Genomic DNA, 23690 nt, shown 5'->3' on the forward strand with positions numbered 1-23690 from the left:
CGTTCTGCAATAAACATGTCTGCGAACCTGCGTGAGCCATAACTGGGTTTGCTCGTAAACACAGTCGCTTCTTCATTGTTGTTTCACTTCTCTTCCATCAACGTAGGCTCGAACTTCTCCTTTCTGGCCTGCGTAGCACCAGAAGCCTTCCACGCAGACAAAATCAAGTCCACAATAGCATCCACACCTTGATCCCTCTTGACGACCGCAAAGATAGTCGGCCCACCCTCACGCATCCTCCTGCTATCCCGCTCCATGACACCCAGATCCGCACCGACCGCCTCGGCAAGATCGATCTTGTTGACGACCAGCAGGTCTGACTGCGTGATACCCGGACCACCCTTCCTGGGGATCTTATCACCACCCGAGACATCGATAACGTAGATGATGAAGTCGGCGAGTTCGCGCGAGTAGTTCGCAGCGAGGTTGTCGCCGCCGGACTCGATGAGCAGGAGGTCCGTGTTGAACTTTTGGTGCAGGTTTGTGAGCGTCATGAGGTTGACGGAGATGTCTTCGCGAACGGCGGCATGGGGGCAGCCTCCCGTTTCGACAGCGACGATGCGCTCACTACAATCGCGTCAAACATGCTCCGGCAATATGTGTATTGTGGCTGCTCTTACGCGGGCAAGGCATTGTTCTTGGTGAGGAACTCGCAGTCTTCTCGCGTGAAGATGTCGTTTGTTACCGCGGCTATGGAGAAGCGTGTTCGGAGGTGTTTGCAGAGGGCTAGCATGAGGGCTGTCTTGCCCGAGCCTACTGGTCTAGGCTGGTCAGTATCATGAGAATATCGTATCTCTTGCCATGCCAACCCTGCAGCAGGCAAACATCGGCCGAGCAGTGTAGCGACATGTACGTGTCACACGGGGTCCATCGTACCCTCCAATTCCGATAGTGAAGGACCGGTCTTCCCAGTCTCTTCCCTCGATGATGGGCAGCTCGCGGCCCAGGTAGCTCCCCGGCCCATCGAGGATCTCATGCGTGTGGCCGTGATCCGCAGCCTCGTGCGAATGCGAATGCGACGCGCCTTCGTGTGAGTGGCCGGTAGACATTGTTGTAAGATGTAGTATGACTATCAATGAACAGAGGAAGCCAGCAAGCAGGAATGAAGCTCGAGGATCTCCATGGTGGGGCACGACACGACGAGAGACGTGGGGTTCAATCCGGCGCAACCCTGGTAGCGAAGCTTCACTCAATAACACCGGCGATAGGCTGACAGGCGACGACACGCCGCTCGCATGAACAACACTCACGACCATATCAAAGGCCAATTCAATGCGGCGGTGATTGTCATTACCGTAGCGTGCCACGACTCGAATAAGGCGTCCTTAATCGGAGGATACGGGAGTGCTCGGACCATGGCGCGAGGGATCATTGCTGCTGCCCCTGCATCTTCATCACGATCCTCGGCACCCGCGATATGATTACCAGCTATAGTTCCCTTCTCTGAATTTCACGGACCAGCATGTTCCCACATGGACCTGTCGTTCCTGGTTGGCGGTGCATAGCAGCTTGCGTACCATTGGGAAAGGAGGATGAGGTGCCGGAGCAACTTTCGCTTCTTCAATCCTTCAATATCGCCCAGACCCGCCACACAGCCACGGCAATGGATATGCAGTTAATTTCCACGCCTGCGAGCCTCCCTATGCGGTGGCCCTGGTACCTGCGGGTGACATGACGCAGGATCTCGCAGCTGTATGTAAAGCCAGCGCAGCACCCGCAAGCTTGTGGACCCTGTTTTCTCAATGCCCTTGCGTTTTCAGGTTTCTGCGTCTTAATCGAGATCGTGCGGTTTGGAGATATTTCCCCATACGGTAGACCTCTTCCTGCTTTAAGGATAGTTGTTCCCTTCTGAAACTCACCTTCGTCGCTCGCCTGCTTTCCCCGCTTCCTCTTGTTTGTTTGTTTTTGCGATTCTATACGCGTATTTTTCTGGTGTAATGTCTAACATGGCTGTCTCGTGGGAGAAATCGACACATGGGTCTCTTACGCTATGGGATATCGATCGCGAATTCCAGGATGCGCATGAAGCGTACGAGCAGTGGCAGGCGCGGCATCGTCGCACGCGTTCCAAATGGTTATGTCTCGGCACGAAGAACCGCGACGATGCTGTTGGCAAAGCTCTACGCCTAGGGGGACAGATCCAAAGGATCATGGAGCAAGGAAAAGCAAGATTTGGGGCACGATTCGAGGAAGGCGACAGTAAGTACGCGGTTCAACCCCGAGATGATAGAGACTGACCATGTGTAGCAAAATGCAACACCATCCTCTCAGCACAACTCCTACGAATCCAATACGAAATCAGACAACCACTTTACGACAGCGTTTTCTCTTCGACACCAACGATACCCATTGACAACATAATTACGACCGCCAAAAGCGTCCGTCGCGCCTGCCTTACCGCTCTACGCGAACAATACGCACGTCTCGAATCGCCAATACTATCACCCATACTGCCTCCTCCACGTTTCAAAGTAGAGTTCTGCCCATTCGCAGACAACCTGCGGAAAGATCTCAAAGAGTCCAAATCGAGCACACTACGCGCCAAGAAAGCTTTCCCACACGATAAACACGACGACAGGGAGATATGCCCACACTGCGATGCATGTATATCCGTTGCTGCTCACTCCGGACTGCCTGCATCCAGATGTATACTCTTCACCTCGCACATTGCGCTCGACACAATGGCAACGAACGACAAAGCGACCTTTGCATGCAACAGCTGCTACAAGACTTTCGATGATTCCTACGCCTTCCTTGATCATTACTTCCAGAAGCAAATCGGGAGTGAGAGGAGCTGTTTACGGCTGTCTGTACAAAGGAGCTCGAGCTGGTTCTTGAACGAGCAGTTCCTTGACAGCGACCCTTCGATTGTAGAACAGTGCCTCAAGAATTGCATGGCGAGAGAGACTATGCGAGGTAGAGGCCACAAAAAGATGAAGAGTCAGATCACTATACGACAAGTACATTCGAGCGGGAACGATTGAAGTTTTCCTGCCTGGAAATGATAGCACGACCACATATCACGCCGCCACTGGCAGGAGCAAAACAACGAAGCAAAGCAGCATTCGTCAGCACCACACGATCAGTTGTATACGAATGCGTCCTTTCGTACTGCTAATCAGCCATTCGAGTCGCAATGCGACGACAGAGACCTTACACATACCGTCTCACGACCCGCACACAAGTTCCACACCAAAGCCAAAGCTTTCGTATGAACGCGGACGGAACGCCGCTTTCTCCGCCTCTCATCTTTCTTGTATCATATATACCTTTTTCTGTACACATACGTCTATTCTCATGTCTAATGCCCTAATGTCTTTGTCAAGAGTTTCTAGATCGTAGCAGAGTACGTCACGAGCACGATAAATACGAACACGAATATACAATTGCGCATCAAAACCACAGCGCAAGCTCAAATCAATGAATACAAATACTTTCTCAAACCTGTATACACGATCATCATACCATTCCTATATATCCAGCGCTTCTTCACACCGCGCGCCGCACCCTCACATAACACAGCGACGATCACACCCATTGCATAAACAGCGCAAGCCGTGCTATCCGCATGCCCAGACACACGTCAGATGGGCACCCCGGTTTCACATTAGCAACGAACGCAAACGCCGCTCGCAGAAGGAAAGGGAAAAGGACCGAGAAAGATAGCTTCATCTCCTCGGCCCTTTTTCTCGCGCGGAACTTTCCCTCGAGCATGTTGCTCATCACCTAACTCCCAAGCAATCGGTCTCATATCGCCAGACTGCAGTATGGGGACATGTACAATGATCGCAACTCTACCCGAGTGAGCTGACGATCTACCAACTGCGATACTCATCACCCAACTGTTCGTTCCCCAAGAATCGGGAATCGGGGAATGAGCAGGACATATGCGCCACACCCACAGAACTATATCCTAGCTACCTAAGAGTGCTATCAAGCCGACATACCCGTCTTGTATCCGGCCACTTCTTTCCTTTGCCTTGACTATACTTCACATACACATCTACTCAGCGTCGTAAACCGAACGCGCCAGCGACGCGCAACCACATGAAACCACATCTGTCCGTGGGTCTCTCACTCGGCGAAACCCCACCGTAATACGTCTTGGCTTTCTTACGTATGGATGCGCCTGGGTACGAGATTATTCCGCTCATCACGAGAGGATTATTACGAACGACTGCTTGGGGTTCTTGGTACATTGCGTGTTGGTGTTGGCCTGGGCGGTTGTGATGGGGATACCTGGTTTGTGTGTAGGGTGGGTTGGTGGTATGAGTTACTAAACACGAGGAACGCACGGGTTTACTCGCTGATGGGAAAGATGATGTAGACAAAGAGTAGGCTTATATTAAGAAATTCATAGCTCATCACCCCTCACAAGACCGTCAATGTCACTCCCCAAACACGTGCTCTGTTTACACCCTCCAACATTCCACCACCGCCCTTGCTTTTCCCACCCCTTCCTTCTTCCCCAACCCCAAGCCCGAGCGGAGCCCCATAGCGCAAACAGCGTATCCGCGGCGGAACCTGGGCGGTATTGGCACGAGTCTTGGACGGCAAGTCTGCCGCAAGAAGATGTCTACGTTGCGGTGAGCAGATAACGTGTCGAAACACATGCAGCGGAATGGGCGGAGCGGCGGTAAGCATTGGGCTGTTAACATGCTCAATCCCCATGTGTGGCTTGCAATTAGATTGGATCGGGCGGTCGGGGCAACTGGATTTCCGCTCTCTGGGTGCCATGCGTCTTGGACGCGTGTGGCGTTGCTCGAAGCATTGGAGGGGCCGAGGGGCTGAGTACGGGTGAGTTTGCGCCTGGACTCCTTGGTAAGGCGTGGGTAGTGGCTTGGAAGCGCGGGTAACCTGCTTGGAAATGCAACGGTGTAAAGTGTTTCGTACGAGGTACACTGTCAATTGCGAGTAACATGTGCGAGAGACGTTATGGGTGTTGTAGAGATGTTGTGGTATTCGAGGAAAATGGGGTATATCATGTCGAGCTCCGTTTGCTCTCCTACTCTTACACAGAGAGGCCCAATAACGCCGTGCTGTCATCCCAGATCAGCATTCCTTCATGTCCGATGCCCCTAAAACAAAAGTACGCCATGGTATATGCCGCTTAAACATCGCTCGTCCCATCACTGAGCGAACGGTAAAAACAAAAACTCGTCGTCGTAGCAATAACCTTCTCTTCAAACATGCGTCTCTCGCAGTCCCCTTGAGAGCCATCGTTCCCACCAGTTCCGTACGCCCACGATGCTCTCTTTGCCATCGTTGTGTCCGTCGTGACCTCCAGGGTCTCCTAATATCAACGAGAAAAACCAGAATCCTGCAGCGGTCCATGCGGCGATTGCGACACCGAATGCGACAATTGGTGAAAACAGGTGAATGACGACGAGCATAGGCGCACTGTAACCAGTCGTTGAGTCGTGGGAATAGACGAGGTGTAGCTGCAGGTTCAGCGCTGGTGCGAGGAAGGCTGTGATTTGTTCCGAAAATGACGGGCGTTTGGTGCAGAATCGCAATGGTGCTAGTGCGAGCGAGATCAGGAGGGCGAAGATCGTCCAGAGAGCGATGGCGCCTGAGAGGAAAGCACAGGGGCCGCAAAGCCAAAACTGCATATTGTTAGCCACGCTCCACAGGGCTTCGAGAAAGTAGAACACATACCAGTAATTGCCATGCCTTCTCCTCTGGGCCTTTCTCATGGTAGGCACCTTTGTCGTAGACGATCGCATCGCCGTCTGGTCCAGCCGCAGACACACGGTTTGGAGATCGGCGGCCTTGCGACGAACCGTAGCCATGCTTCTCGGGATCAAGATGCGCTTGTTGTGGATATTGTATGCTTCCTCGTTCTATCTCTGATCTGCTGGAGTATCGGATCTCTGCTGTTGAGTTGCGTTGTTGGCCGATCGAGGAGATGCTGCTGCAGGGGCTTGGCGCAGAGGATGCCTTTGGCGAGAACGGGTGCGAGATGACGGAATCATGGCCACGGCCAAAACTCGACTTGCTGTGACGGTCTATGCGGATGGTCTGTTGTCGCTGGTATGGCTCCTTCTCGTTGTATGCGTAGTTGTACTCGTCGGGCGATGTGTTGGTTGATAGCTGGTGCAGCGGTTGGCTCTGCTGGGGGGGAGTGGCCGAACATGACACCGGCGGACGCTGGGATTCCATTGCCGGCAATTGGTAGTCGACGTCACTGGTTGACGGGCATCAGACGACCCTTTGAGACATGCGAAGTCGATGAGGTGCCGGGCATGTTATAGAAGAGGCGGAGACTTCCCTCAGGAGAGGCAAGACTCTTGTTACATACAATTACGCTCTCAAGACCTTGGGAGAAGGTCTTGGGCTTGGCTTTCATCCCCAAGGCTCGGCATTGGGGCTGGGCAGAGCATCTCAAGACGGGGACGGCCAATCACGGCTCGCGTGGGCGGTCCCAGCGCAACTCTCTTCCAGACGCCGCTCAGACCAAAGACGGAATTCGCGGCAGCGACCTGGCCTCATGTCGTTGGAGCCCCCAGCTCTCATCTTTATCATCTTCGCCCTTTGTCTTGGCTCGCGCCGACGATGCTGAGCAACGCTGAGCAAACGGACCGTCGCACGCTGGTGCACCTCGTCGTCGTGTGCAATGCCCTCTGAGAACGCGCCAAGCCGGAAACAAGCGCTACCATGGTCCGCCTAGGCTGTTCGCTGGATGCGTGAAGCTGTGCCTAGGAAATATTGAACCCACGGATCGTGGACTGTTGTACCATAGGCATGACACCCCACAAGAATCCAATGCGGTTCTCCAATCCGCCTAGATAACGGAGGGGACCACAGAGGCGCGGCTGGTTACGGCCCCGCGGTGCAACGTCGCGAGCACTCCTTGTGTCGCATCGCCAATCCAAGTCGGAACGGCGGAGCGCATTTGATAGCGCTTGTTGGCGGAAATAGCTGCAAGTTGCTTTGCGAAGTCTGAATCCGGGCTCCAAGCGTGGCTGAAACGAAGTTGGCCTTGCTGATCTCGATCTTGGCATTGGCACATGAGAAGCTCAGATACTCTGTTGAAGGCGCCAGTTGTCCTGGCGTCCGCTGGCTATGCTGGCTTGGTCTCTATCAGGTGCTTTGTTTTGACCTGAATAAGCCCGTCGCTTTCTCGGCATGCTGTTCGTACCCTGATCGAACGGACAGCAGTGACCGGCTCAAACCTACCATTCCTTTGGTAATGCCTCATGCCATACAGCACGAAGCGCTGCCAGTGACGTCCACCTCAGTGTTGTTGCATTCACCGCGTGCTCTTTAGCATCGGATTCATTAGTGATCTGGCGATAAGCGTTCTGCTGCAGCCACAGCCGGTGGTAATACACAGCATGGCGGAGTTGTGTTCCGCCCCGCGGGCAACCTTAGCGAACCGGGTATAATAGTGGAAAGAAATGTAAGCTGCAAGGCAAACGTCGGTTAGCAGCTGGCGCTGCGAGGAAGGATGCTCTATGGCGCTGGGCGGGGTGTTGTAACGTTGATGGGGCTGTGATGTCACTCGACGTAAATGGAAGTCGCGATGGAAGGAGCGCCTAAGCACCTGCATACTTCAGCGTCAACAAACTGTGTGTTAGTCTTGATGAGGACGTCGCGATGAACCACGAGCATCCGGCACTTCCGACATGTGTACATGCTGATCATCGAGTGCGGCATTGGTTAATTTAAAAAAATGTGCTTTTTCTCGATCTCCTGCTAAATGGAGGATCAGATCCCTTGCTAAAAATGACCTCTATGTGCACTACAGGGTCTGGCGAGGGTGATCTAGACACCCCTTCGACCACCAACCAGCTTCATACCTTCACGCATAGCATCCGTCAGTCGACTCATGACCAGCTCTTTGATGCCCTTCTTCTCTGGCTTCGGCATGAAGCCCAGCTCGATCAGATAACTGACGTACACACCTACAGTGTCCTCCGTCACCGCACCACCCTTGCTCCAATCCTCACCTGTCCATACTTGATCTTTCTTCAAGGCTTCCGCCGCATTCTTATCGTCGAGTTCAGGTGCCTTGGTATCAGCAGGCAGGTCTCCAGTAACGAAATGGTACAGCGGTAGGAGAGCATTCTCCTCTTTCGTACCAGAGCGGTCAGAGACATAAGCTTCCATATTTTGCTTCCACTCTGGGTAGGTAACTAGAGGAACATTGTATCCAAAGTTCTCGAGGGCTCCCAAGAACTCGTTGAAGGTGATGCGGGGGTGTGATGTGATTTGCGCGACTCCCAGGGGCGCGATGGGCGGGTTGAATGAGGATGCCACGACAACGCGAGCAACATGAGTCACAGGAACCATGTTGATGGTGTTTGTGATGTCGGGTCGTGATTTGAGTTGGATGCAACCCTTGAGTATACGCACCAGGAAGTCGTCGGTGTTGGTGGTGCCGTACTCTGGGTCTCCCAAGACATAGCCGGGACGAATGACGCAGCCACTCAGACCTTTCTGGCCAGCCTGTCGTGTGAGATACTCGGCTGTCCATTTAGATTGACCATAACCGGTGCCCAAGCCTTTACGAGCACCTTCCAGGTCGTCTTCTTCAGGCACACCTGTCCCACCATTGGCCAGGCTCTTCTCGGACAGCTTGACAAAGTAGTCTGTGTCAAGTACTGATGTTGAGCTGACAAGACCGAAGTTCTTGGGCTTGCCCGCAGCACACATTGAGAGAGCGGTCATGGTGGAGATGACGTTGGGTCCGCGAAGACGTGAGTACGGCAATACCCAGTGTACCAATGCGCCATTGTGGATGACAACATCGACAGAGTCTAAAAGCTTGTTCCAAGTATTCGGTTCAAGGCCAAAGTTCTCCTTTTCTAGATCGCCCACGAGAGGCTCCAGGCGTGATTCCCAGCTATCCTCCCAGATGCCATATGCAGAGCAGGTTTGCCTGACACGGCCGAGTGCAGCATCAATGTCTTTTGCACGGACGAGTACTGTAACCTTTCCGGGCCTCGACAGGACGTCTCGTAGAATGTAAGCACCCAAGAAGCCTGTCGCGCCAGTGAGGAAAGTATGTACTTCTTCCTTGGGATTCAACGGCTCTCTAGTCTTGAACTCGGTCAGTTGGTTGGCGAGTTCTCTGGCATCGGCAGAGTAGGCCTCATCTTCTGGATCCTCATCAATGGCTTCTGCAGTGTCCAGACGCAAACCAATAGGGTCCATAGCCTGGTCAATGTTTGCCGAGAAGCCGCGCAACGTAGGGTACTGGAAGATTGTGGTCATTGGTACATCGATGTCTCTCCATTCTTGCCGGATCTTGAAGAGCAGTTGCTGAGCAATGATACTATGGCCTCCAAGGTCGAAGAAGGAGTCGCTTCCGCTGATGCCGTCGGCTGTCACACCGCGGTCACCTAGAAGCTCAGCCCAGATACCGGCCATGGTCTTCTCAGTTGGCGTCAAGGCTGCACCCAGCTGTGAGGGTCGTCTTGCACCAGCGGCTGCCAGATGCGCCGGCTCGGGGAAGGGCAGTGCCGGTCGGTCAATCTTACCGTTCGGGTTCAGCGGAAATCGAATGAGCGGGACGATGATTGACGGAACGGCATATGCGGGGAGCTTCTTCTTCAGATGCTCTCGCACATCGTCTCGTAGGTACTTGAAGCGCTTCAATAAAGTGACCATGCTGGTGTCATCGGCGGAATCACTGTCTTTCGCACCGCGCTCCTCGAGCCAGTCGTACCAACGCTTCATCTCAGGAACGATGTAGCCTACGACGTTAGCAAACATTTGAGTTGGGATGAAGTTCCAACTTACTGACTAGTGTTGGCTCCTCATAGGCATCACGCTTCAACAGCGTGACGTTCTCACGCACCAAAGGATGGGCAGAGAGATGTGAGTCGATCTCACCAAGCTCGATACGGAAGCCGCGAATCTTGACTTGCGAGTCGACTCGTCCTGTGCAGTGTACGTTACCATCCTCAGAGTAATGGCCCAGATCTCCAGAGCGGTAGAGTCTGTCGCGTGGACCTTTGTAGAACTCTCGCCATGGCTCGGCGGCACCTTGGCTTTCCACCTTTTTATTGTCTTCATCTACCCACTTCTGTTGGTCCACAAACCAGTTGTCAACGAATTTGGTGGCAGTCAAGTCAGGCAGACCTAGGTATTCCTCGGCCAAACCACCGGCTCGCACGTATATCTCACCACTCTCACCAGGCTTGCAAACCTTTGTCCTATCTTGGCGGTTGACTACCAAAAGCTGAACGTTGTTCATGCCACGACCAGCCGGGATGACTTCACCGATGGTATCAAGGAATTCGGGCGCTTCGGAGCAGCTCGGTAGCTCGTAGTAACTGACAGCTCTTTGTGTCTCTGTGGTTCCGTACATGTTGACAATGCGTACGTTGGGTGCCAAGTTCTGCAGCCTCCTGCAGTCGCGCTTGATTAGTAGGTCGCCTACGAAGAAGGAGTGATGCAGGCTTGGAAAGACGGCTGAAGCGCCTCCGACAAGAATCTGACCCATGGCGGGTGTCAGATGTGTAACTGTCGCGCCATATTTGCGCATCCACTCGGCGAGCTTCTCATGCTGTATGTCCTCTTTGCTGGGTACTAGTAGTTGTGCACCGAGGAAAAGTGGTGTGAAGATGTCTCGTTGGATAGGGTCGTGGGCGATGCCAGAGAGCATGGTGAACTTGTCATTTTCAGACAGTCCGAATGTCTCTGCCATCCATGGAAAGTAGTGTGTTAGCGAAAAGTGCCGGCCCTTGACACCCTTGGGCTTTCCCTCTGATCCTGATGTGAAGGAAAGTGTGGGTGTTGAGTCTGGGCCGACCAGCACTCCTGGCAGCTCGGCCTTGAGCTTCTGTTGTTCCTCCAACACGTCCTTTCCGTCCTTGGAGCCTCCCACGAGGGTTCCATCGTCCTTGAGCTCGAGCGCGGGAACTTCTGTCCGCAGTTGTAGATTGTCCTTGACGTAGTCCCTCACTTGCTCTGAGATGGGGCCGGCTTCACGGATGGCCTTGTCGATGACTACGAGTGCGCGTGGTTGGGAGACTTCGAGATAGATGCATTGGCGGTCTGGGGGGTATCTAATGATGTCAGTAGGTCACTAGCTGTTTGATAAGCTAGACTCACAGCGGGTCTAGTACTGAGAAGGTCGCTCCTGCCGCCAGAACAGCCATAATGGCGACCACTAGGTCCACGCCACGATGGGCGAAGATCATGACTACCTCCCCTCTCTGCACGCCATTTTGCACCAGATGATGGGCTAGTACCGAGGTAGCCTCGAATATGTGCTTGTATGTGAAGTTGCGCTCGGGTGTCTTGCTGGTAGCCGTCTCTACCACGCATGGCCGCTCGGGATGCTTGCGAGCATTGCCTGCGAAGATCTCGTGGATGGGTCCCTTGAAATCAGACCAGTGGAGGTCCGCAGTCGGATCCGGGATGCTTCCTTTAGTAAGTGAAGCCATTGTCGCGCGTACCTGTTCCTGCATGTTCAAGGAAATATATGGTGGGGTCGCGTTGTAAGTGTGCGCATGCGCGTAGATAGTTCGCGGATGTCAATTGGGATGGGACTGAATGCAAGAAGGTATGAGATCAAGGCTTGGAGTGATGATTGTTTTCACAGCCTTTGAAATTGAAGAACGGAAGGAGATTTTGGAGTCATGGACACCACAGTAAGAGAAGAGGTATGACGCATCCCGTCAAAATGCTCGACTCAGGCGACATCGGCCAGGGCGACCCCCACCACCGAAGGCTCGAAACGCGTGGGATGTCTGGGTCTGGGGCGCATCATCAGCCCTGCGCTAGCCTTGCACCTCGCCCTCGCCAAACTGGAAACGTTCCCTTAGCACGACGCGTCACCCGGCGTGTCAACTGGTGCAACTATCTGCAACCTCTGCGTCTTTTTGTGCCTTTTTGTCGCTCGTTACGTCTGCTTCAAGCTTGTTCGCATCGCCTAGCGGAGCTGAGTTCGCGCCGCCTTGCCTTCAATCAGCAACATCAGGCCCACCACGGATACCGGCTCCAGTAGTCTGAAAGCGCCCATGTCGCCCGTGTTGCCATAGTCTGCCTTGTATTCACCTCACTTCTACATCCGATTGTGCCATGCCGACTCAGCATACCTTCATGGGCCGGCCCATCGCGCTGCAGATGCCCCCGAGGAGGTTCCAGGTCATCATCATCCTTCTGCTCTTCGTCATAGTAAACTTTACCTTTTACGGAACTCCAACACGCGACAGTATCCCGACCTATGACGAAGTCGCCGATGCGGTCAAACACCCGCAAGCTCACCTGCCTGACCTGGGCGAGCTGCCAGCTGTGCCCAAACCCTTCGGACCATCAGCACACAAGCCACCGGTTCAGGCAAACAGTACCACGGCCAGTGCTTACGGCGCTATAGAGTGGCTCAGCGATTTCAAATGGCGCAACCCTTTCTCCTCCCGCGTAACTCTCGACGAGAACACCGCCCTCCTACCACCGCTACGCGAACGACCGCCGATTTACACATACTACGACGTACCGAAGAAGCAGAACAAGGAAGTGTCTGCGGCAGAACAACGGCTGATACTGGCATGGCGACGGGCATGGTGGGCGCAGGGCTTCAAGCCTGTCGTACTGTCGCGGGCTGAGGCTATGCACCACCCACAATACCAGCTGTTCCAGCGCATGAAGCTAGATCCGAAGATCGAGTTTGAGGTCATGCGCTGGCTGGCCTGGGGGCACATGGGTGGCGGCGTTCTAGTCAACTGGCTCGCACTGCCCATGGCCGAGTACGAGAACCCGATGCTCAGCTTTCTGCGACGAAACGAATACGCCAAGCTGTCGAGGGTCCAGACCTTGGATAACGCCATCTTCTTTGGAGATCGAATGATGGTCGATGACGCGATCAAGAAGGTCATGGGCAACGAGCTGCTCAAGAATGTCACCGCGAGCAAGGATAAGCTGTTGAAGCTCGCCAAAAAAGAGGGTGGAGCGATTGTCAATCTCCTGGACACGAAGGACATGGACGTAGACAGCAAGGCCAACGGCATCGCATCCTACAACATGCCTACTATTTCCAGCAAGTACAAGACGGTCGCTGATAAGTTTACCAACACGACACAAGCCGAGGCCCTCGACTTACTCGCCAACCTCGTCAACTCGCATCTCCATCTGACCTGGCAAGAACAGCATCCGGAAGGTGTGGTAATCGTCAAGCCTGCGCCGGAGCACACGACTGTCCTTTTACGCGAAACAACGGACATTGCGCGTAACCTTACTCAATGTCCGATCACCCCAATGCCCAAGTCATGCCCGCCGAACCGACCAAAGTGCAAACCATGCGATGCCAACAAAGGAATGAAGCTTCAGCTGTTCCCAGAATTTGTGAACACGACCAAGTTCTTCACGATTGGAACCGTTCCCCATCCATATACGCTTACCTCGTTACACTACACACGCGACATGATAGACAAGAACTTCTTACGCAACAGCGCGGCACGGGACCTGTGGATCAAGAAGCTGACGGACAAATCTATTCCGGACGACCACACTGAGGAGTACCGCGTACTCAAATTCAAGGAGCTTGTAGCAGCGGCTCCCGCTCATACCCTATGGCTCACAGCCGAGCGCATCACCCAAGACGATCTGGACTGGATCTTCGGCTTCGGTCTACCCCAGAATGCGTCTGCGAATGCCGAGCCCAGTTCGCCCAGCAAGGAGTCCGAGCTCATCGTCTTCCCCCGTCCCGAACCCCCCAAGCCCATCGAGGGTATCGACATACCCGACGAAAAGTGGATCGAGAAAGAAGAAGAGCGCTTGAAGAAGGCACGCGAGGCCATCAAGAGCAAGGACAGGAACATGAAGCTGGTAGTCGAAGCCGTGGAGCAGTGGAACCTGGCAGACACGGAAGCCTGGAGGTTTTCGCGTGCCTACTCAGCGAGAAGACGCCAAGAGCGGAAGAAGTGGGAAGAGGAGGAGGCAAAGTTCTCGGGTAGTGAAAAGAAGGCTGGAGTTAGACCTGGAGAAGGCGGTGGAAGGTGGACCGATCGGAGTTGATGCAATTAGCGATTTGGATTGTTTATAGGAGTATCTATCGGCGTTCTTGGGGTATGTTCAATACTAGCGTGTACAGCTTAGAGCTAGTGTCTGGTTAGAACGTGAGACTGGCTGGGCCACGTCCGTACAGTCGAAAGAGTCACAATAACAGCGGCTATGGGGTGTCACAAAAAGAGATGGGCATCCACCTGCATGGGCAAAAAAGAGGAAACAACGTTCGCTTGCATGGGCAAAAAAGAGGAAACAACGTTCGCTTGCATGGGCAAAAAAGAGGCAAAAACATACAACAGCGGGGATTCGCTAGTGGTCACCCACCTAACTACTAATCCGCCGGTACACTGCTTGTATATGGCTGAGCGGACGGGAAGCCTAATTCTCAGTGTCCTATGGTCGTATGTGAAGGAAAGGGAAAGTTTACCTAATATGATCTCACAGCATCGGCCTAACGTCTCTGATGCGATCGCTGCCTATATGCCATTGCACTTTCCTCGTCGGAGCTAGTGTAGAGTGGAGCTACCTCTTCAAGCAATCTGTTCCACTACTGGTATTTGCAAAACGCGACGATCCTAAGGCCCAACGAACAGAAGGTCCTGACTGACAATTGCTGCATTTTCTGATATCTACGAGAACAACATTTGGGAAAAACAAGATAGGTGCAACAGATATGTTACATGTAGCAATGGAAGCCTTTATCTGCTTCCAGAAGCCTACAAAAGTAGGATACACAAGATGGCGAACATAGGAAATGGCGTCAAGATTGATGCCGACAGCCCTGTCATTGCTGAAGATCCTGCTGACGAAGTTGAAGTTGACATAGCTGGATTGGTCGGATCAAACCCTATACTTCCGGTGTAAGCCATGCTGGTGCTCGGTAGCGAGGCGACTGGCGGCGCAGAGGAGGCTACGAGTGACGCTTCATCGTAGTCGTAGTAGGCAGAGTATGTGACAGTTGGCACATCTACTTCTTGGGTAGATGTTACAGGGGTGTCCAACCACCATCCCGTGCAGCTGACTTCGACGGGGTATTCCGGGTGGACGTAACACCGCTTAACAGCACGGCCGTCCTGGATGAAGCTGTCATGTGTTGGCAGGGGATACGATCCTGTATATAAACCGTCCTCGTCGTTGTAGACTGGTAACCCATCGGGAGTAATGGCGAAGTCGCAATCGCTACACGCCTAAGGTCGATGTCAGCAGATTTCCAGACCTACTCGCTACAGAAACGCGCGTGGCTGAGAACGACTTACTGGAGTCCATTCGACTTCATCTCGTTTCTCTAGAGGCATTGAGCGTGCGATCTCCTCCGGAACTGCCCTTGGTAAATTCCTCTTGCACATGAGGCCAGATCTCAGGTCTTCATAATTGGCCACATAAAAGTAAGGCACCAGTATCTGCAAGTGCTGTGGTAACACCCCCGACTGGCATAGACAATTGTGGTAATTCGGGTCATCCCGCGGACAAGCCCGAAGCTGTCCAAGTATGGGACTGTCCCTTCTTTGCTTCTTGGTCAAGTTCTTCCAAGTCTCAACTATGAGGGTGCGCGGAGAAGTACAGTATCCGTTGGCCGCGGACTCATAGTGATAAGCCCTCGAGTCGCGATTGTCGGGGTACGTGTCGTCCTGGCGGCAAATAGGGTCCTTGATGGCACCATTCTCATCAGCCTCGACACAGTCGAGTACTTCGCTGAGCGAGTTGATCTCCCGGAGGCACTCATATTCCTCGTCCCAGTTGTCGGCTTGGCAATCTTTTGAATCCTGCCAGAGACATTGTGATTGCGAGTCGTGGTTCCCGGCAAGAGTCCATACCGAGAATAGGAGAACCAAAATGAAGGTGCGTAAGGAGTGCATGGGGACCAATATGACGGTTGTTGATCGTTGTTTCGTTTTTGGTTGTATGAATGAAGTGAGTATGCTCCGCAGATGAAGCCAGCGGCATTGACCATTCTCTTATACACAACTTCCTCGTAAGAGATCATGCGATCTTGCGGCAGTCTTCATATCTGGGTCGATGCGGCTCTTTGGGGGCTGACCAGTCCTGGCTGCATGCAGCGCGTCGTGTCATTCGCTTGGATGACATGCCGTGCCACCACCTAAAACAATTGAAAGCGCCACATCGCTTGAGACCTCGAACAGCCTTGAGAGAATTGGCTGGATCTGGATGTAACGCTAGCCTTGGTGGAGATTGACCTGCGTCCGGTGAGCCTGCCTTCAGTGCTGACACTCATTTTCGAGCTGACTTTGCCTGCTGCACGGTTTCCAATATGACAGGCTACCCTGATATTTGAAATTCGTTCACCAAAGAACGCCCCTGCCGACTGCAGTACCCATGGATGATGACGGGATAAGAAAGATGTTATTGGCGCCTAAGGTCTACACTTATTCCACTGAAGCCGACGGCGGAGCCGATGGGGCGTTCTATTTGTAGTCGCATGAATACCGGGGGGCTCAGTACATCGGTATACCGCGGGCGACCCGTCTCTTTTCAGCTCTGCGTCGCAATGTGTACACCCACTCATCCACGAACATCCAGAGCCAAAGAGCAGCAAATCCGACTGTGATAATGCTGGTCCCTGCAAGGCTAATGATGGCGAACCATCGACAAAAATACCAGAACTTCTCCCATTGGATCTGATCATCGACCAATTGCTCGACTGTCAGCTCAACCTGCATGGAGTTCAGAAGGGTGGTAACCAACGCAAAGATGAAGAGGATCGGTCCAAATAGTCGTCCAAAGATATCGCCATACTGTCCGTGTATCTGCTCGTAATTGAACTTATGCAGAAGCATGGGGGCGTAAAGGTTTAGCCTTGTCAGCCTCAGCTCTCCGTAGGCGTATCGTTGGGTGGTAGCGCTGTCCTCGATGTTTTGCAACGCTCTTGCAAAGTGGCAAAATCGATCCCACTTTGCATCTTCAGGTAGTAGATGCTTTTCCAAAGCTATCCGGAAATCGGACTCGTGTCGTATCAGGTAGCGATAGGTCCTCAAGAAGCCTGTTGCGGCTTTGCGCACATTGTCCATGTGATTCTCTTCTCGGTCTTGAGACGTATCTAGGAACCTTTCCCAAAACTCGTGTGAACACAAGTAGCGGGGTAGAGGCTTTACGAAGATACGGTTGTTCATCCAAACCAGGTGCAGTCGCGGGTCTTCAGTGATGATTATCTCACGATCTTTGACCAGTTGTCGGTGGAGAGGATTGATGTTGCTGCTACAAGAGGTCGCCATGATCCATAGGTGTGGGGCCATTCTTTCAAGTTCCTGGCAGTAGAATTCATTGTTGAGGGTCTCTTCAACTCCTCTGGTATTTTGGAGGAGAACACAAGGGTATCCCGGAAGGTGCACATGCTTCGCCGGATCAGCGGAGTCGGCTGTATAAAGATCGTCGACTAACTGGTGGGCTTTGGAAAAAGGAGCCATTTTTACAAGGTATGAAAGGATCTGGAGTGGCTTCTGAAGAAGGCAAAAGGGTTGTTGCTATATCGAGCTAAATGTTGGGCGGGCTCCAGGGGGGCAGCTGCCTGCCTGCAGCCACGCGCACCCCGCCCCCAATAGCCAATATTAGGACCATGCAACATCTCCCGAACTGATCGGTCTACATGTGCGACGAGCTTCAGCCTGATCCTCTTCCCATTCCTTTGCCACCATCAGGTAAACTTCTCCTTCCTCACTGTACTGAACCTTTCTCTCCGAGAAAAAAGGAGTGAATTATCATCATGGTGTGTAGAGTCAGAATGACGAATGCGATTGTCGAACACGGCTGACGTAGCGAAAGGTCCGCGACATCACAAACAAAGACGTTGGAATCAAGGTTCTGAAAGAGCCTTTGGAGGTGACTCAAGATACCATTGAGTACGTGAGCCCGATCTTACTGTCTGCAATACTAATGCAAATTAGCATAGTAGCGATTCATGGCATCGGCGCTCACCCAGACGATACTTGGACGAAACGTGTCGAGACTGAAGATGGCAAGGCGGCATACATCAGCTGGCTTACTGAAGGGCGGATGCTACCTGCGGTGGCTACAAATGCGCGAATCATGCGTTATGGCTACAAATCCAATTGGTTTGGCAAGAAGCCTATGCAGGCCAAGGTCAGGGATGTAGCGACACGCCTGCTTAATTCTCTGACCATGTATCGAGAGGTACTGATGAAGCTTTCGTCGAAGGGGGAGGCATTCGCTAAATCATCCGAAACAGGAGTTCAATTATCGCCCGCTGATCTTTATTACCCATTGCTTTGGCGGCCTCATTGCGCTCAAGGTAAGAAGCATCGCAAAGTGCATTTTGACCCCACTGACACGATTCAGGCATCAGTGCTGGCACGGAATGACGAAGAAGATTGGAGACCTATCTTCAAGTCCACGATCGGCCTTCTTACTCTCGGAACACCTTTCAGAGGTGCCGACGGAATGCAATACCGGGAAATTGTGGAGGCGGCGTTGAGAGAGTACACCGAAGACGAAGTTCGAGCTGAGACTATTGACGTCTTGCAGCGCGAGAACGAAACACTCAACGACCTTGTCACCGAGTTTTGTAAAATACACAAGAGAGAGGGCCATGCTCAGATAGCCTGCTTCTACGAGACGGGTTACACGGACGTGGGCAAAGTAGTAGGGGGCGAGCAACGGATCGTAAGTGCAGACCAAGTCAAGGGTGTGACAATACTGACACACTTGCAGAGACTTCTAGTCACCGAAAGCTCAGGTCGTCTCGACTTTGCTGACAATGGCTCGATCGCGAGGGACCATTTTGAGATGAACAAGTTTGAGGAGCCGGGCGAAGAAGACTTCATGCTAGTCATGAAAGCGCTGAAGAAGATGATTAGAGGTGCGAATTTACGAATGCTGAGTCTTTCCGCATCTGGAAACGCTGAGTAATTGTCTGGGGACATTTCTGAGGTTTTCTAGGGTCTACCGAATATGGTGAATTGTTCAAAAGTGAGCAATGCAGTATTTCACTTGAACCTGCTTACTAAGTGATTGTCAGGATGCAAGACCATGCTTTATCAACCAGAAATCAAAGAATTCGATACGAATGTCAAGACCTTCGACACCCCGATGTGGCTTTTCTGTCACGAAAAATTCCTCGCCTGGAACGACGGGCACGCGAGCGGCAAACCAGAATGCAGACTTTTGACTTTGAAAGGCAATCCAGGTACCGGCAAGACTGTTCTCATCAAGGAAGCAGCGACGCAATGTAGCAAAGAAGGAAACATAGTTCTTCGACATCATTTCACGCCACAGGAGCCGGGCAAATCTTTCCCCCATGACCGTTTACATGCATTTTACTGTTCAGTTTTGTTTCAGCTACTGGAATTAACTTCAGTACAGCCCAGGAGCTTCTTGCAGAGTTGGGCGGAAGAGATCAAATTCCAACTGGAACCTTCCCCTTCGTACTGGAGTAAAGTCAGGCTAAAAGCCGCTATCCATGAGATCCTGTTCTCGAATACGACATCAATCTACCGCATCTTTGTCGATGCATTGGAAGCCTGTGATAGCACCTTAGAGGAGTATTTCGCTACCCAATCCCTTGATTTCCTCGAATTCATCGGGGAAACACTACGTGGATCTGCCCAGGCTGGAGTGGATGTTAGAATCTGCCTCTCTAGGAGACACTATCCTTACCATGGGAAAGAGGAACCCGAAACCCTCAATATCATAGTCGAAGATAACATCCAGCACATAGTGGAGGAGTTCATCAGGACAAAACTACAAGACATCAAAGACAGAGGTGCCAGAGAGCTTGTGTTCCGTCGTTTGGCGAGACATCGTATTCGTGAGTTTTGTTGGCCTCAAAGAGTAATCAACCAAGTCAGGGCAGCACACCTATCCACTCATAATGGCATCATGAAGATTGTCGAAAGGGAGTTTCTAGAGCTCGAACGCGGTGTCGGGTCCCCCGGTTACGGACACGAGAGCATCGGGCTCGAAAAGGATGCCTTGAATGACCCTGAGACGATTCAACTTCTGCAGCTCGCTACTGCAGCTCGCCTGCCAATGGGCACCGATGAGATCAGACATGCGCTGGCGTTTTCGGGCCCACGTGGTCCGAAAGACATCAGAAAGTGGGAGAACTCGAATGATGCGTGGACACCAGGCGAAGCTTTCGAGGGATACATTCGACAGAAATCTCACGGCCTTTTGGAAGTTCACTCTACCATGGGAAACAAGAGGACGATACGATTCACTCATCCAGCGGTAGAAGGACTGGTGCAAAATTCGAGCATCTCGGCCTCGATTCAGCCATCAGAGTGGAAACAACAGAGCCACTTTGCTCTACTGAAGCTCTGCTTTGGGGCTCTAGAACAGTGTGTAGACCTCTTTCTCAAAGAAGAAGTTACATTCCCGTTCCTAGAATACACGTTCGAGCACTGGGTGTACCATGCAAGAATGACCGGGAAGCTCATTCACTTGATAAAAAGACCTCCACGCTTTCTTGATTCTTGCATCATCAAGAAAGCGGAAACGATCATCGAGCGTCACTTGGACTTTCTCCTGGAATATCATGAGACAGAACTAGTGCAGCGAGAAGAGCTTGCACTCACTACATTGATAGCCTCTAACGACAGCATACTAGTCCTGTTAGCATCGCATGGGTGTACTGATGCAGTCGAACATCATCTGTCTCGTTGTAACCGTTGCAAATCTGCGTCGCAGCAGCTCGGCGAAGGCCAATACCGGAAAGCGATCGACAACGCCATCATCGTAGGCTTCCCTGAGACCGCAAAGTGGTTGCTGGAATACTACAGTGGGCGCGACGTTGATATCCATCGGATGGAGCAGACCTTGCTGTTCAGAGCATGCTACGGAGGCTATGTGGACGTGGTGGATGTCCTATTGGAGAAGGGTGCCAATCCCACAGTACCATCTTTAGTTCCTTACGACTTCCCCCTGCACGTTGCTATCGAATTTGCGCACGAGGAGTTGATCCTCAAGCTCATCGATAACGCTGAAGAAGAGATCCTTCGGGTTAAGTGCCAGCCCTTTGGCAAGACTGCACTCCACGTCGCTATACAGAGTCGGAACCCACGCAAGCTGGAAGTCTTGCGATGTTTGCTTGATAAGATTGCAGACAGATTCCCTGACATTGCGGAGGAGTTGGTGAACATTCCCGACAAGGCCGGAAAAACCTCTCTACAACTAGTTCGGGATGAATGCGCCAGAGACGCTTCTGATGCGGATGACTTGAGGGAAGAGATTGTCATTTTCTTGGGTGGAAGAGACGACTGGTGCGAAGATGAAAGATAGCGAGTCACCTTGCCTAGGCCCGGCACCAGTTCTGATGTACTATATGAGAACGATGTAGGCTGCCGTTCGTGGAAAATCAAGGGAATGCAGTGTTGTTTCCTGGACCGTGCGGGGAGGCAGGTGGCGTGGCCTCGCCCTGCGCCTATCTGCCATCTCCAGCCCGCAAGCCTATCCAACTTTCGATTGGAGTGCACGGGGATTCAGATGTAGATTAGTAGTTTCGCAATGTTAGGTACATTCAGCAAGGTCTCAGTTCTACAACACTGCGCCCAAAACCGATCGATCTGGCCCTCCAGCTTTTCAGGCGCCCCTAAAGCCCTGCGATCATACATAGCCTGCGCGCGTCTCACGCTTATTCTCTGCCAACAATCGCTCGCGCAACACAGGACAGGTGAGCATGGCGACACAAGAAGAGAGCCAGATGAACGAGTGTAAAGAATTCTTGCAGAAGTTTGAAAGATGGGCAGATCCGACCTGGGGCTTCTTCGTTTACGGCACGTATACGCGCCCACAAAGCCAGGAAGTCTCAAACGAAGATACAGATAAGGAAAACAGAGCAGGTCAGTGGAACAAATGCAGCCCATCGAGCGCAAGTATTGACGGACAACAGATGCGACCGATGAGGATGCGCACTTCCAAGCAGTGATCCGCAAAGTCTACGCCCACGCAACAGACAACCTGCGTTACAGCAACCCAGCGCCATACAATCAACAAATGATAGACATCTTACGTCTCGATGCTGCTGCTTATATGCCTGGCGCGTCGCTTGACGTTGTCTGCAGGCAGTTCCGCCAACATTATGCTCAAAAGGTCTTCCCGGAGACAATGGGTGAACCTGGGCCTCCCGCAATACAGGACGACATTCCCGACGAGGAGAAACTCGGTCCAAAGTGGGCCTGGTGTATAGTCATCGATGATGAGGCGCTTGAGAGTCTGGCGAACGGCCCCGAACCCATAGGAGATGCGCCGCCAGAAGGCGTAAGTTCTCTTAAACTGGCATACAATGCCAAGGAGGCGTTTGTAAAATTGCTAGATGGGATGAAGACGACGATGGAGGGGCCTGAAGTGATCGCTGCAGGTGGTCGTCCAGGTGGTGAAGGACCTAAAACAGTGTGGAATGGATGGCTCAAGTTCTCGCCTGTGGATCTTATGGGTGTTTGGATTCAGGCGGAGAGCAACGGTATCATTGATCAGTTTTACGGGGAAGATAAGCTTTTCGACTGGTAATCGTCGAGGGTGATGTGCTGCACATGCGATGACAGCTTCGGTACGTACGCTTGGCACTCCAATCGATCAAATCAGATCCTCCAGGCAACCATCCTTCGTTCAAGACAAAAAGCCGATATATCCGGACTCATCTGAATCATCTTGGTAGAGGCATGGGAAGACTGACACAACACTCACAATGGCGCATCAGATATCGTTGACTTTGGTAGGAGACAATCCAGTGAGCATGTATCGGTGTCGATGTTGACTTTTCGAAGGGCCATGAACTGCATTCAGATGTAACAACGCTGACACGCCCTTACACCTTCCTAGTAGCCGTTACACCAAAATCATCCACCATCATGAGCTACAGGTCAACTTCAAGTCCCTCACGCCCCTTCATCCAGCTGCATACACAGCTCACGCCTGCTCAAATCCAACTTATCCAGTCCCACGAAGATTTCGGCGAAGTACGCGTCCCAGTCAGCGAACTCAATCTCGCAAGTTCCCTCCGCAACCAGATCGATGTCGAGGCTCCATCAAAAGACGCGCGGACGGTATCAAAGCTCGTCGCCAGACTTCGAGATGCAAAGGCTGCCCATGATGACGACAGTGACAGTGGCCACAGCGCTTTCGCCCATATCTTGAGCTTCACCGTTCTCGGTGATCAAAGTGGGGAGCTGGTTCCAAAAGGCCGCATGCTACTGTGGAAGTGGACTAAACCTCAAAGCCAGTACCGGAAGGCAGGCTTCTGGGGTCATAGCTTGACACAGGTCCTGGTCGATGCCGAGTGGAACACTGGAAAGGATGTTACGATATACGTGAAGTCTGTTGAAGAGGAGGAGTATGAGAGGGTGTTGAAAGGCGAGATGAAGACTTAAGGCGGAGTTCACTTGAGGTACTCCTCATCAAATGAGGGACATCGCAATCCTCAGAGTCACTTGAGCTGAGACCGGGTAGCGTAAGGTGTCTTGATGTGAGACACCTGGATGTTGAGACAGGGGGAAGGAGCGACCGCGCTTTCTCGAAACAGCTCATTCTGGGAAGGCGCTATCCTTGATTAGTGTTAGGCTCACCACGTGTCGAAGGAACGTTCCTTCCGTCACTCATCTTCAATCCAGAAGTGAACGTCAACATTATGCATGCAACACTAATACAAGCGTTGTCTATGAGCCTCTAATCAAGAAGAACCTCATCTGTACATCCAGGACCATCTAAGCGTGTTCAAAAACGTGAGCAAAAGCACATCCCTCATCATCTATCCAGACCAGACG

At 52.4% G+C, this 23690-nt stretch overlaps 9 protein-coding genes across 9 annotated transcripts; 6 read left to right on the forward strand and 3 right to left on the reverse strand.

Moving 5' to 3' along the window:
* Positions 1–83: 83 nt before the first annotated feature.
* Positions 84–1049, reverse strand: J4E92_003435 (uncharacterized protein; the record flags this gene model as incomplete). The annotated part of the gene is made up of 3 exons (XM_051494832.1): positions 84–567; positions 621–761; positions 877–1049. The coding sequence occupies 3 exons, from the start codon at positions 1047–1049 to the stop codon at positions 84–86; spliced, it is 798 nt and encodes a 265-aa protein (XP_051355125.1).
* An 897-nt stretch (positions 1050–1946) lies between these two features.
* J4E92_003436 (uncharacterized protein) lies at positions 1947–2984 on the forward strand (the record flags this gene model as incomplete). Its single annotated transcript, XM_051494833.1, has 2 exons — positions 1947–2199; positions 2248–2984. The coding sequence occupies 2 exons, from the start codon at positions 1947–1949 to the stop codon at positions 2982–2984; spliced, it is 990 nt and encodes a 329-aa protein (XP_051355126.1).
* A 2199-nt stretch (positions 2985–5183) lies between these two features.
* Positions 5184–6162, reverse strand: J4E92_003437 (uncharacterized protein; the record flags this gene model as incomplete). The annotated part of the gene is made up of 2 exons (XM_051494834.1): positions 5184–5606; positions 5659–6162. The coding sequence occupies 2 exons, from the start codon at positions 6160–6162 to the stop codon at positions 5184–5186; spliced, it is 927 nt and encodes a 308-aa protein (XP_051355127.1).
* A 1605-nt stretch (positions 6163–7767) lies between these two features.
* Positions 7768–11399, reverse strand: LYS2 (putative NRPS-like protein biosynthetic cluster; the record flags this gene model as incomplete). The annotated part of the gene is made up of 3 exons (XM_051494835.1): positions 7768–9701; positions 9748–11018; positions 11065–11399. 3 exons carry the CDS (start codon positions 11397–11399, stop codon positions 7768–7770), a joined length of 3540 nt encoding a protein of 1179 aa, XP_051355128.1.
* Positions 11400–12036: 637 nt separating this feature from the next.
* On the forward strand, positions 12037–13968 carry J4E92_003439 (uncharacterized protein; the record flags this gene model as incomplete). Its single annotated transcript, XM_051494836.1, has 1 exon — positions 12037–13968. One exon carries the CDS (start codon positions 12037–12039, stop codon positions 13966–13968), a length of 1932 nt encoding a protein of 643 aa, XP_051355129.1.
* Positions 13969–17847: 3879 nt separating this feature from the next.
* Positions 17848–18840, forward strand: J4E92_003440 (uncharacterized protein; the record flags this gene model as incomplete). Its single annotated transcript, XM_051494837.1, has 4 exons — positions 17848–18054; positions 18161–18223; positions 18271–18594; positions 18643–18840. The coding sequence occupies 4 exons, from the start codon at positions 17848–17850 to the stop codon at positions 18838–18840; spliced, it is 792 nt and encodes a 263-aa protein (XP_051355130.1).
* Positions 18841–19228: 388 nt separating this feature from the next.
* J4E92_003441 (uncharacterized protein) lies at positions 19229–21210 on the forward strand (the record flags this gene model as incomplete). Its single annotated transcript, XM_051494838.1, has 2 exons — positions 19229–19234; positions 19294–21210. 2 exons carry the CDS (start codon positions 19229–19231, stop codon positions 21208–21210), a joined length of 1923 nt encoding a protein of 640 aa, XP_051355131.1.
* Positions 21211–21607: 397 nt separating this feature from the next.
* Positions 21608–22437, forward strand: J4E92_003442 (uncharacterized protein; the record flags this gene model as incomplete). Its single annotated transcript, XM_051494839.1, has 2 exons — positions 21608–21770; positions 21821–22437. 2 exons carry the CDS (start codon positions 21608–21610, stop codon positions 22435–22437), a joined length of 780 nt encoding a protein of 259 aa, XP_051355132.1.
* Positions 22438–22778: 341 nt separating this feature from the next.
* Positions 22779–23297, forward strand: J4E92_003443 (uncharacterized protein; the record flags this gene model as incomplete). The annotated part of the gene is made up of 1 exon (XM_051494840.1): positions 22779–23297. The coding sequence occupies one exon, from the start codon at positions 22779–22781 to the stop codon at positions 23295–23297; it is 519 nt and encodes a 172-aa protein (XP_051355133.1).
* Between the last annotated feature and the right edge of the window lie 393 nt (positions 23298–23690).

This window comes from Alternaria infectoria (assembly GCF_024043175.1).
Source record: "Alternaria infectoria strain BMP 0036 chromosome Unknown scaffold_4, whole genome shotgun sequence".
Classification (NCBI taxonomy): domain Eukaryota; kingdom Fungi; phylum Ascomycota; class Dothideomycetes; order Pleosporales; family Pleosporaceae; genus Alternaria; species Alternaria infectoria.